The sequence below is a fragment of the Dioscorea cayenensis genome, chromosome 8 (genome assembly GCF_009730915.1).
Source record: "Dioscorea cayenensis subsp. rotundata cultivar TDr96_F1 chromosome 8, TDr96_F1_v2_PseudoChromosome.rev07_lg8_w22 25.fasta, whole genome shotgun sequence".
In the NCBI taxonomy this organism is placed as follows: Eukaryota; Viridiplantae; Streptophyta; class Magnoliopsida; order Dioscoreales; family Dioscoreaceae; genus Dioscorea; species Dioscorea cayenensis.
The window spans coordinates 21,983,241-21,995,744 of record NC_052478.1 but is presented as its reverse complement, the minus strand read 5'-3'; the positions used below and the strand labels follow the sequence as shown (position 1 = coordinate 21,995,744).

The 12,504-nt window shown below is 38.4% G+C and overlaps 2 protein-coding genes across 10 annotated transcripts; both read left to right on the top strand.

Annotated features, from left to right (window-relative positions):
* The first annotated feature begins 525 nt into the window (after nt 1-525).
* Nucleotides 526-2,741, top strand: LOC120267454 (alpha-1,6-mannosyl-glycoprotein 2-beta-N-acetylglucosaminyltransferase). Of its 8 annotated transcripts, XM_039275117.1 has the most exons (3): nt 527-722; nt 960-1,064; nt 1,149-2,741. In XM_039275117.1, exon 3 carries the CDS (start codon nt 1,217-1,219, stop codon nt 2,507-2,509), a length of 1,293 nt encoding a protein of 430 aa, XP_039131051.1. In that variant the 5' UTR covers nt 527-722; nt 960-1,064; nt 1,149-1,216; the 3' UTR covers nt 2,510-2,741. The 8 variants fall into 8 exon arrangements, with proteins under 8 accessions (XP_039131052.1, XP_039131050.1, XP_039131051.1 ...); XM_039275118.1 differs by lacking the exon at nt 960-1,064 and having other exon boundaries at nt 526-722; nt 1,203-2,741; XM_039275116.1 differs by having other exon boundaries at nt 526-1,064; nt 1,203-2,741.
* Nucleotides 2,742-6,752: 4,011 nt separating this feature from the next.
* On the top strand, nt 6,753-12,452 carry LOC120266891 (phytochrome C). 2 transcript variants are annotated; one of them, XM_039274539.1, is made up of 5 exons: nt 6,753-7,109; nt 7,205-9,413; nt 9,544-10,360; nt 11,138-11,431; nt 11,983-12,452. In XM_039274539.1, exons 2-5 carry the CDS (start codon nt 7,352-7,354, stop codon nt 12,194-12,196), a joined length of 3,387 nt encoding a protein of 1,128 aa, XP_039130473.1. In that variant the 5' UTR covers nt 6,753-7,109; nt 7,205-7,351; the 3' UTR covers nt 12,197-12,452. The 2 variants fall into 2 exon arrangements, with proteins under 2 accessions (XP_039130473.1, XP_039130472.1); XM_039274538.1 differs by having other exon boundaries at nt 6,753-9,413.
* The last annotated feature ends 52 nt before the right edge of the window (nt 12,453-12,504 follow it).

Here is a 12,504-nt window from a genome sequence, read left to right as displayed (position 1 = left end):
AAGAAAAACTAGATATTGACATCAGCCAATGACATTGCACTAGAGGAATTGGGTTTGTTGGAGTTGGATTTGAGTGCAAGATAAAATTAATTATCTTGCACGTATTTGTAAGATGAGTTGTTGAGTAGATGATTTATTAATTTTTTAGTTTAAAAATAAACAGTAACAATAATAATAATAATAATTATGGAAGACTGTTGGGTCGGGGGATAGAAGCATTTCGTCTAAATAATTTGAAAAGGAAATGCAAACCACAACTCAACTCAACCATTGTTATTTGTTGGTAGAGGAATATATTTTTTTTTTAATTTGAATTAGTCAAAAAATTATTATTATTTTTTAAATAATAATAAATATTTATAAATATTGACAAAATTTTAAATTAAAACTAGTTATTGAATATATTTATTTATAAATTTAATTTTTTTTAATAACGAATTAAACATGATTTTGTTATTGGTTATTTTGTAACTCACCATTGCCATTAGACCACGCACAGACGTACTATCTCTCTATCTCTCTATCTCTATCTCTCTCTCTCTCTATAGATATATATATATCTCTCTCTCTCTGTCTCTCACTAGAAGACCTATGCCACCTTCTTCCTCGCTCCTTCCTAGCCGCCTGGACTGGCAAATCCCAACAAGCTTTCACTAGCCCTTGATTCATTAGAATTGTTCCCAAGTTCCTGAGGACTGATTGCTTGCATCAGATCAAAAAAGGTTGGTTGTTTCTCTCCTTCTTGCCTTGTTTGGAATCCAACTATGTGTTCTTCAAAACGCATTGAGATAAACAATTTGTGATTTTGATGGCAGTGCTAGCTTCTTTTTGGTGTTAAATTGGCTTTTTGATTTCCTTGTTTGGAGCTTTTTGTTTCCTGTGAGGATTAAGGTTTTGTGGAGCTTTAATGAAGGTGGGTTTTTAGGTGCTCCATGATCCATTAATTTGTTCTTCAGTAGAAACGAGAAAGAAAGCTGGGATTTATTATTTTGGCGCTTGGATTGGCTTCGCTTGGCTTGGCATGTCAACTTTGTTTGTGGGGTTTTTTTTTCCCCTATAGAGAGGTTGGTTGCTCTTGTTCTGCTAGTTAGGAGAAGAAAGATGCTATTTTGATGTGTATCTTGTGTGTTTTCCTTGCAACTCACTAGCTTTGCAGCCGCTGGTTTTGTTATTGATCGAGCAAGTGTTTATTATATATAAAGGAGGTTGCTTTGTGATGGCTTTTAACAAGAGATCTCGATTGAAGGATGCTGGGCTGCGGCGACTGCTTCCCTTGCTCCTCTCGGTCCTGCTGGTGGCTCTTATCCTGATTGCCCTGTCTGGCAAGCGCATGCTTTCCTTTCGAGTAGAAGGAGAAGAGGCGCCACTTGTCTTGGAACAAGAAGAGGTGTTGCTTGATTCAAAGTTCAAGCCCGAGTTCCCTAACCAGACAGTCTTGTCCATCTCATTGGAAGAACGAAATAAACTGCCTCCAAGGAACTTAAACCTGTTCCCTAATTTAGCAAAGGATCATATCAAGATTGTCTTGTATGTGCACAACCGCCCACAGTATCTCAAAGTTGTGGTTCAGAGTTTGTCCGCTGTGGAAGGGATTGGAGAAACATTGCTGGTTGTTAGTCATGATGGATATTACAGGGAGATGGATGAGATTGTTCAAGGTATCAAGTTCTGTCAGGTGAAGCAAATCTTTGCACCATATTCGCCGCATCTTTTTCCAGACAGCTTCCCTGGTGTTGCGCCTGGAGATTGCCATGATAAAGAGAATGCAGCTGAGAAAAAGTGTAATGGTAATCCTGATCAGTATGGAAATCACCGGTCTCCAAAGATTGTTTCTTTGAAGCATCATTGGTGGTGGATGATGAATACTGTATGGGATGGTCTGCCAGAGACCAAAGGTTACACTGGTCACATTCTTTTCATTGAGGAGGACCATTATGTTCTTCCAAATGCCTATCGGAATATTCAACTCCTAACCAGGATGAAGCCTTGGAAATGTCCTGATTGTTATGCTGCAAACTTGGCGCCATCTGATGTGAACTCAAAGGGAGAAGGATGGGAGACCTTGATTGCTGAGAAAATGGGCAATGTTGGTTATGCCTGGAATAGGACTGTGTGGAGGAAGATCCATGCACAAGCCAAGAACTTTTGCACATTTGATGATTATAATTGGGACATAACCATGTGGGCAACTATTTTCCCCTCCTGGGGAACCACAGTTTATAGTCTAAGGGGACCGAGGAGAAGTGCTGCCCATTTTGGCAAGTGCGGACTGCATCAGGGCCAAGACTCACGGAATGCTTGCATCGATAATGGTGTGGTGAGTGTTGATGTGGATGATGCCGATAAAATTCCAAACATCAATTCAAATTGGCCCCTTCATGTGGTCAAGAAGCAAGGTGGCTATCAAGCAGGATTTAAAGGTTGGGGTGGGTGGGGCGATGAGCGGGATCAAAAGCTTTGCTTGAGTTTTGCGCACATGTATCATTTTGTAGAGGCACCATCTATTTGAGAGAGAGATAGAGGGAACGGAACATCTTTCTTGGTACTTCTATTCCATGAGAACATTCTGCTGTGTGTGTTAGTTGTTTCCATTATTAATGTGATCATGAAGAGATATATATCCTTATAGATAATGGGTAATTAACTAACATGGGGTGATGAGTAAAATCAAAATGGTTTGTATTTTAACTGATGTAGAGGATATCAATAGTCAGTTGCATCTGTTATTAACATTTTTGGCATCATGAGGTCTTCTTTTTACTGTACTTTTTTTTTTTCCTCTCATGTGTACAAGGACATCAAGGTATACTCCTTTCGTTTGTGATTTATAAATGAGTCTTTAGAATGTTTTTTTCCATAGGCAATCACTTTTTTTCTTGTTTATTGGCTATTACAAGGTTATGGGTTGTGATCATACTGTTTTAGTATATACATTTTTTGCAATTTTGTGTGCATTTCACTGGCAACACTTTCACAAGAAACTCGAAAGTTCTTCTGAAGAGGGTGGTCTAGTGGTTCTAGATACAAATAAACTCATTGACCAGTTTATATGTTTGTCATTTTACATCATCACGTCCTGGTTATGTTATTCTGTAAGAGCTGTTGGAAAAACAACAATGGTACAAAAGTTTAGCTTTATCATTTTGCTTTTAAGCTGCATTAAGTGCTAGACCTCATCAGAAAACAATCTATTTCTAGTGGTACAACTGTTTGAGGCTCAACTAAAGTTCCAGGAGATTCAAGTAAGCTCCAGCTTAGCAGATTGATTTCAGATAGTGGTTGCTTTATAGTTCATACTTAGGAATTAAAACCAAACATAATCTGTCTTAATAAATTGCTCTCTTGCAAATGTATATTTTTCTCCTTGGAAGGTGAATCTTTATGGTAGCCATAACACATAATCTGTCTTTATTGGTTGATTTGAACATTGCATATTCCTGTACTTATATTTCTTCTTATTTTAATTGTACATTTGCATTCTGGGCTGTTAATGCATAATGATTTTGCAGGAGAATTTCATTATATCACTTCATTCACATGTATGTGTAGTCTATTGAACTTTATTAATCCACGTAACTTAGAAAAACATTCCTCTGGATCCTTTCTGTTGATTTTTCTTAAGGTTGTTATATGGGAGAAAAGAAGGAACAAACTGAAAAAACTCCTACAAGGTAAAGGGATGATTCTTCTTGCTAGATGCCTTAGGCCCCATTATCGAGATAGCAATTTGCTCTAGTGATAAGAGAGGAGTTAAGTGATATAACTGAACTCAAATTCAATGTGTGTAGCAATGATACATAGGGGCATTATTGGCCAGCAAAGGGGGTACTGTCTGTACTGGTTTACATACTTTCTCCCTTCATTGGTAATGCAGTCAACAAACTGCAAACAGTGAATAACTTGTTGGGCAAATTGCATATGTTTTGGACTTTGATGGTGAGAAACGAAATGCAATCAAGACCCTGTCCACATTACCCTTCAATGAACATTAGCCATTGTTAAGAAGGACGAATTACTAATGTCATGTATGGGGAGTCAATGTCTTCAACCATTTTTCAGGAGTCTGATCCATTCTTATTATTTTACCCAGTGGAAACTCTGGCCAGAGGGTCAAATCCTTTGCTTCGCTGTGTAGAGTTCTTGTTACTAGTTCTCAGATAATTGATATTGGAGCTTATTATTTGTAAACCTTCTTGCCATTAGTTTTTTTAATTGTTCAGAAATGCACAGGTCTCTTTCTTAATGATTCTGCCTTTGTGACAACAGAAAAAATTCTATAGAATGGAAAGACTGATGAAAGTTTTTAGTTCAATCATTTCTATGAGTTACTCAATTGAAATGTCACTGCTCAACAGGGTAGTGAACTATATATGAAACTTGATGCATTCTTTCTCCAATGTACACGATGCAGGTTCTTTCATCGCCGGAGTCTCATGGTATTTCTTATATACAATGTTATCTGATCAGTGGCTGCGGTCTTGCGTACAGGTGAGAACAATGGTAATACATGTTCAGTGATGACTGGATAGCTTTTATTGTCCATCAGTTCTGTTTCACATGGTGCCATGTGTAGATTATTGGGTATGCTCAAACTATATCATTTGATGCTTTTCTCTACTCCTAGATGTTTCCACTTCTTTATGAAAGTTTATGTTTTGCATTCTTTTGTTTCGTCTATGTGTTCTTTATATCCTGTTAATGCTTGGCAAATATGCAAATAAGATTAATGTACTTACAGCGACTTCCACCAGCTCTTTTGCAACATGGACACCTCATGCCATGTGATATGTTGTGCTTAATTTGAGATGAATTATGGCTCTTATGACAAAAGTTTTCATCTTTGTTTCCTCAATTGTGATATTCCTGCCATGCATAATTTGGTTGAGTCTTTCTTTTAGCTTTGCTTGTAAGAAAAAGAAAAAAAAAAGAAATATATATATATATATATAGATAAACTTTAACTTCTTCTTTGGAATCCAATTAGTTTACTGTTTATCATAACCTTTAAGTATTTTTGTAATGGAGCAAATGAACAGATAACAATTGCCATCCTTTTCCTTTGTTGCTTAGAAATAAAAAATCATGCATATGCATATCCGGACCATGTGTTGGTGGAAATACTCTTTCAACCTTTTTGCTTTCTATTGATTCATGATTTGCTGCAGTGCGGGTGTTTTATTGGTTTGTTGGTTTCTATGATTAATGCAGTGTGAAATGATCAAACTTAGGTGAGCACTGAGCAGAGCTTCCTGCTTCACTGTTGCAATGGATTTTATTTTATTTTTTTTTCATTTTTTATTTTTAAAACAAACCATATGGTTTTGCTCGGACATTTTAATTATACCACACGTTCTCACAGTAAAAAAAATTCGGCTTTTATTCTTTGTCCACTCATAAAAGTCGTTTTGGTGTTAATAAACTAAAACATTGTTAGTCTTCTGCAATGGATTGATTTGTATGAATCTGGGATGCTTTCATCTTTAATTTTAATAATGATAATAATAAGTTATAGATAATTGAGTTGGACTTTTGGGAGTTATATTTGATGAGGATCAAGCTAAGTTGGACACTCTTTCTAAAACATTGATCTCGAGGCATGATGAACGGCAAGATGGGACAATCGCGTTCCGAGTGCGTCCGATCACCGGGTTGTCGGACAAACTCGCGGTCGGAGTGCAACCACGTGTCCATTTCTTGTGGCTGGACGAAATCGGATTTTGGAGTGTGGGTCCCACATTTACTCCAACGCTCACGAGACCAAGCTTAAATAATTAATAAGAACATTAATAATAATAATAATAATAATAATAATAATAATAGGGTGAGGTGATTTCTTTCTATATTTGTATGTTTGTCAGCTTGTGACCAATCAAATCCTCATACTACTAATGTTTTCTCATAAATTTATTAATTTATAATAATAAGGCCATAAAGCCATGTCTTCATCTTCTCTTAAATATGATCATTTATTAATTGCAACAGTTTGGTGGCCTACCAATTGTACTTGTTAATAATAAGCTAAAGATCAAGTGAGCTTCTTCCCACAATGATACACAAATCTTTATCCTTTTATAAATTCATTCATCTTTAATCACTGCTTTTTTTTAAAAAAAAAAAATTACATTTAACTGAAAGTTTAAACACAATAAAATAAAAAAAAAGTAAATATATGAATATGAATACGAATGTTTCAGTATCAAACAAAGCTAAGCATGACAAAAGTGGGCTGACTTGTGAGGCCAGTCAAAGATTTCTTCTCAATTCAATTGTTGGTTTTCACAACTAGTTGTTTTTTTTTAAAAAAATCTTTTTAATTTACTTATAAAATAAATAAATAAAATAAAATAAAATAAAATAAAATAAAAACAAATTGGGATTCAAGTTCCTTCCTTTCCCCTGGAAATGAGAGAGAGAGAGAGAGAGAGAGAGAGAGAGTTGGTCTTTGTGAAGGGGGAAAAAAGATTTGTCTTTGAGCTGATACATGGCCAACTGGGTATAGATGGGAGTTCACGTGTATCAGGTCCACAATCGGCAGCACTCACGCACAGAAGCAGGTCCTCCCCCTCCGAATCTCTCTGTACTTTGTTTTGTTTAATCCTGATCGATTTGCGCAATTTATCACCTTTTTGTTTGGTTTGAATTTCCATGGAATTAATCTGCTTTGGTTTTGGTTATCTGTGGTGTTTTTGAGAGAGATTCCATATCCATCCTTGATTGTGATTTTGATTAGATTGTGTTGTAGAGGCAAAAAGGAAGCACCTTTCGTTTGGATTTCTTATTGAGTTTTGTCTGATGTTCTCTTTGGAGATTTCCATGGCTTTGGAGGGATTTAAGCAAAGATAAAGAGCCCCACTTTCCAGATGCTTCACGTAGAATCTAGTCTCTATCTCTATTCCCCTTCTTTCTCTGCCTTCCTTTTCCTTTTTCCTGTTGGCTGAGTATCTTGATAAGAACCCCCTTCATTGGTTCGCTGCTCACATCTTGTCAGAGCTTTTGCTCCTCGTTTCTGTGTAATCTTTTGCTCCAAAGCAAATTCTCTTATCCGTACTGGTCCTGCTATTGTTGATTCCTTCTTCTTGCTCTGAAAATGCCAGCGGTAATGCTCTCTGGTGAGTTTTCACTGTTTATTTTCTGTAAATCCTCCACAAAGTTTGTGTTTTGAACAGTGCATGTTTCATGTTTGATGGTATGCTCAATGTAGCAGTGCTCAAGTTTTGATTTTGAATCCAGAATGGATATTCACATTCTTCCATGAGCCTCTTGTTCGTTTTGGTGTTTGTGTGTGTGTGTGTGTGAGAGTGAGAGTTGAATTCTGAGTGTGTGTTTGGGGTGGAGAAGGAGGGGAAAAGGAATGACTTCGATGTCTAATAGGGGAGCAACATGTTCCCGCAGCAGCTCAGCAAGGTCCAAGCACAGCGCCCGCGTTGTTGCCCAGACTTCCCTTGATGCCAAGATCCATACAGACTTTGAGGAATCCGAGCAACCATTTGATTATTCTACATCGATCGGTGTTGCTAATCGGCCAAGTGGCGCGGAGAGTGGCGGAGTTCCCCCGTCAGCTGTTTCTGCATACCTCCAAAGGATGCAGAGAGGGAAGCACATTCAACCATTTGGTTGCATGCTAGCGATTGAGGATGATACCTTCATCATCATTGCATACAGTGAAAATGCCCCAGAGATGTTGGACTTGGCCTCCCATGCTGTGCCTAGCATTGAGCAGCGTGAGGCACTCACAATAGGTACTGATGTTCGAACATTATTCAAGTCCCCGAGTGCTGTTGCCCTGCAAAAGGCTGCAAGCTTTGGGGAAGTTAATCTTTTGAATCCAATACTGGTTCATTGCAAGAGTTCAGGAAAACCTTTCTACGCAATCATGCACCGGATTGATGTGGGTTTGGTTATTGACTTAGAACCTGTGAATCCAGCTGATGTGCCAGTGACTGCTGCTGGAGCGCTCAAATCTTACAAACTTGCTGCAAAAGCCATCTCAAGGCTGCAATCTTTGCCTAGTGGTAATATCCCTTTGTTATGTGATGTTTTGGTCAAGGAAGTAAGTGAACTCACAGGTTATGATAGAGTGATGGCTTATAAGTTCCATGAAGATGAGCATGGTGAAGTTATAGCTGAATGCAGGAGATCAGATCTTGAACCGTATCTTGGCCTGCACTACCCTGCTACTGATATCCCACAGGCTTCAAGGTTTTTGTTTATGAAAAATAAGGTTAGAATGATATGTGATTGTTCTGCTCCACCGGTGAAGGTAATTCAGGATAAGAGATTGCCACAGCCCTTGAGTCTGGGAGGTTCTACCTTGAGGGCTCCTCATGGCTGTCATGCTCAGTACATGGCTAACATGGGTTCAATTGCTTCCCTTGTGATGTCTGTTACGATCAATGAAGATGATGATGAAACAGCTATTGATCAGCAGAAAGGGATGAAACTTTGGGGACTTGTGGTTTGCCATCACACAAGTCCTAGGTTTGTGCCGTTCCCGCTTAGATATGCTTGTGAATTTTTGCTACAAGTGTTTGGTATACAATTGAATAAAGAGGTAGAGTTAGCTACCCAGGCAAGAGAGAAACATATTCTTCGAACACAGACTGTGCTTTGTGACATGCTTCTTCGGGATGCTCCTGTTGGTATATTTACTCAATCTCCTAATGTCATGGATCTTGTTAAATGTGATGGTGCTGCTCTTTATTATAAGAACCAATTCTGGTTGCTTGAAGTAACACCTACGGAGGCACAGATACGCGATATAGCCGCGTGGCTTCTAGAGTACCACAACAGTACCACAGGATTGAGCACTGACAGCCTAACAGAAGCAGGATATCCTCGTGCTGCAGAACTAGGAGATGCCGTTTGCGGTATGGCTGCAATCAAGATTACATCTAAGGATTTCATCTTTTGGTTTCGGTCACATACAGCAAAAGAGATCAAATGGGGTGGAGCCAAACATGATCCTGGGGGTAGGAATGATGAGGGTCGCAAAATGCATCCACGATCTTCATTCAAGGCCTTCTTGGAGGTGGTCAAGCGAAGAAGTCTTCCTTGGGAAGATGTTGACATGGATGCAATCCATTCCTTGCAGCTGATACTGCGGGGCTCCTTGCAAGATGAGCCTGTGATGGATAACTCAAAGACCATAGTAAATGCAACTCCGGATGAGGCAAAGCAGATTCAGCGCATGGATGAAGTGCGTACAGTTACAGCTGAGATGGTTCGGCTGATTGAAACAGCGACAGTGCCCATTTTGGCTGTTGATGCATCAGGAAACATAAATGGCTGGAATACCAAAGCGGCAGAATTGACTGGATTATCTGTGGAAGACGCCATTGGGTTTCCTTTTGTTGATCTGGTTGAGGGAGAATCAGTTGAAGTGGCTAAAAGTATTCTTCGCTTGGCTTTGCAAGGTGATTTTCTTAGTAAACATTCCAAGTATATTTCTCATTGTAGATTCTTGGATTCTTATTTTGTTGTGTTATGGTCTTGACTGCATTTTCAAGTGCCTCAAAGGCCATTTCATGTCTTCTTTTATTGCAGGGAAAGAAGAGCAAAATGTTCAAATCAAGCTTAAAACCTTTGGCCATCAAAAAAATAATGGGCCTGTGATCTTGATTGTCAATGCTTGCTGTAGTCGGGATATTAACAATGATGTTGTTGGGATCTGCTTTGTTGGACAAGATGTTACTGGCCAGAAGTTAGTAATGGATAAGTATACCCGTTTACAAGGCGATTATACTGCAATAGTAAGCAGCCCAAATCAACTGATTCCCCCAATATTTATAACTGATGAGTATGGTTGTTGTTCTGAATGGAATGCAGCCATGGCCAAACTATCAGGTCTGAGCAGGGAGGATGCAATTGATAAAATACTTATAGGAGAGGTGTTCAGCGTCCATAGTTTTGGTTGTCGAGTCAAAGACCATGACACACTTACCAAGCTGAGGATAGTGATGAATGCTGTCATTGCTGGCCAAAATGCAGAGAATTTGCTATTTGGATTTTTTGACGTGAATGACAAGTACGTAGAAGCACTACTTACTGCAAATGCCCGGACAAACACTGAGGGTAGGATCACTGGGGTGTTGTGCTTTTTGCATGTGGCTAGCTCAGAGCTTCAACATGCGTTACAAGTGCAAAGGATGTCTGAGCAGGCTGCAATCAACAGCCTCAAGGAACTAGCATACCTGCGGCAGGAAATTAGGAACCCCCTGCATGGGATTGTATTCACTTGCAACTTAATGGAAGCCTCTGATCTAACTCAGGAGCAGAAGCAATTGCTTAGGACAAGTGGTCTGTGTCAGGAGCAATTAAGAAAGATATTAGATGACATGGATCTTGAAAGCATTGAGCAGTGGTAAGAATCTTTCTGTTTATTAATTTCTTGTTTCATGGCTGTGATATATCAAGCATTCATTTATGTTAGATATACTAAAGTGTTACCTATGTATTTTTATTATATTTAGGCTAGTCCCTCTATCAGATTGTTACTTTATATAGGGCCTAGCCTAGTATAATACAAATTCATAAGGTGACATCCTAATATATCCAACAATTTGTATAGCTGACAGTTCACAAAATTGCCTTTTCCTTTAATTTTTGATAAAGAACCTGTTTCACATGCTAAGTTGAGTTTGCTCTCTCTATCCAATTATCTTTCTGGCCATGTTGCTCTTCATTTCGAATTAGTTGTGTCTGACAATAGTAAAATTCCATCCAAGATTGTGTGGTCCTATTAGTGCAAAAACCATCAGAAAGAGCCCAAAATTGGTGATCCTATTTGCGTCACCTTCCAATTGGAAGAGGCTGGTTTTTAAATCTGCAACAGGTTTGTAGATTTCAGCTTTGCTGTGTATATGAAAGATACCTATTAGGATTTTATGTTATTAACACGGTGATAATCTTTAGAGTATGATATAATAAGAAAATTTTTAAAGCTTGTTTTGTAATTTCTTACTAATATCAAATGGAAGTTGCATCAATCCATTTTAACCAACTTAATGCTGGCATTTTCAGTTTTGTGGCACCTTGTCCTATGTCCACTAGATACATAGCTACGAAGTGATATTCTTTCCAGCAAATCAACCCTTTTTAACTCACTTTGACTAACAAAAGCCTTGGTGACCTCAAACAGCTATTTAGAGATGAACGCTGTGGAATTTAACCTTGGGGAAGTTGTGGAGGCAGTTGTGTCCCAGGGAATGTCTCTAAGCAGGGAACAACAAGTTTCACTTGTTATTGATTCTTCTGCTGATCTATCCACCATGTACTTATACGGAGACAATTTGAGGCTGCAGCAAGTTCTAGCGGACTTTTTATTGAACACTCTTCAGTTCACGTCGCCTGCAAGTGGATCAGTTCTGTTGAAGGTCATCCCAAGAAAGGAACATATTGGGACTGCAGTACAAATTGCCCATCTGGAATTCCGGTAATTTTTCTCTACAGTACCATGATAGATGAGGCATTTTCTGAATACATGGTAGACCTATTTAATGGCCTTCATATGCATAAAGATCATAGATCATGCAGAAAGTTGTTTATCTTATCAAGTCATATTTTGGGCACATGAACCTACTGATTGTATCTTTATTTTTTTTTTAATTTTAATTTAAATTAACTTTATATACTTAGGGGCACTGATGCATGTTATGAAGTAAAAAAATGCAGCGATGAATGTATATATATATGTATATATTGGTCCCATTGTGCTTGTTTTTTTTATTTTTACATTACCTATAGATCACATGCATTCAGTTCCATGGTGTTGCAATAATTACTGGACTAAAGTAACCGTTGATGTAACAAATTTCAGTAGAGAAGATGTCCATTTTGAGGATCAAATGTATTCCTTTAAGCTGTTGCATCCTGCAATGCATTTACTGAAGCTCAGTAACTGAAATACTCCATATGCAGAACTAGAATTATCAAAGATTTGTATTTTTTTTCCTTGTTTGCTTACTTGATTCTGCTTATTGGCAGAATAATTCATCCCGCACCTGGAGTTCCAGAGGCATTGGTGCAGGAAATGTTCCGCCACAGCCCGGGTATCTCAAGGGAAGGACTTGGTCTATACATCAGCCAGAAGCTGGTGAAGATTATGAATGGAACCGTTCAGTATCTCAGAGAAGCAGAGAGATCATCTTTTATTATTCTTGTTGAGTTCCCTCTGGTTTGCCATTCTCACAGTAAGTGAGTATGGCTGAAGGAGTACATACCCAGTCTAATGTGAGTATTAGCACTGGCCCCACCTTCAATGGCATCAAATAGCATGGTTCTGCTACATGTCTATGCCATGTTGACAGTGTTAGTGTGATAGTAATCACCGGTGTATCTGTTATTGAAGGAATAAAATTATGTTTGTGTAGTTGCCTCCCCAAATGTTTTGCCTTTTATAGACATTGTTCTGTTTTATCCATGTTCATTGTATTTGAGCGTATTATTTGCTGTTATGGCTTCTGTGATTGTATGAGGTTTGTATTCTTCCCTCTCAAATATTGAGGC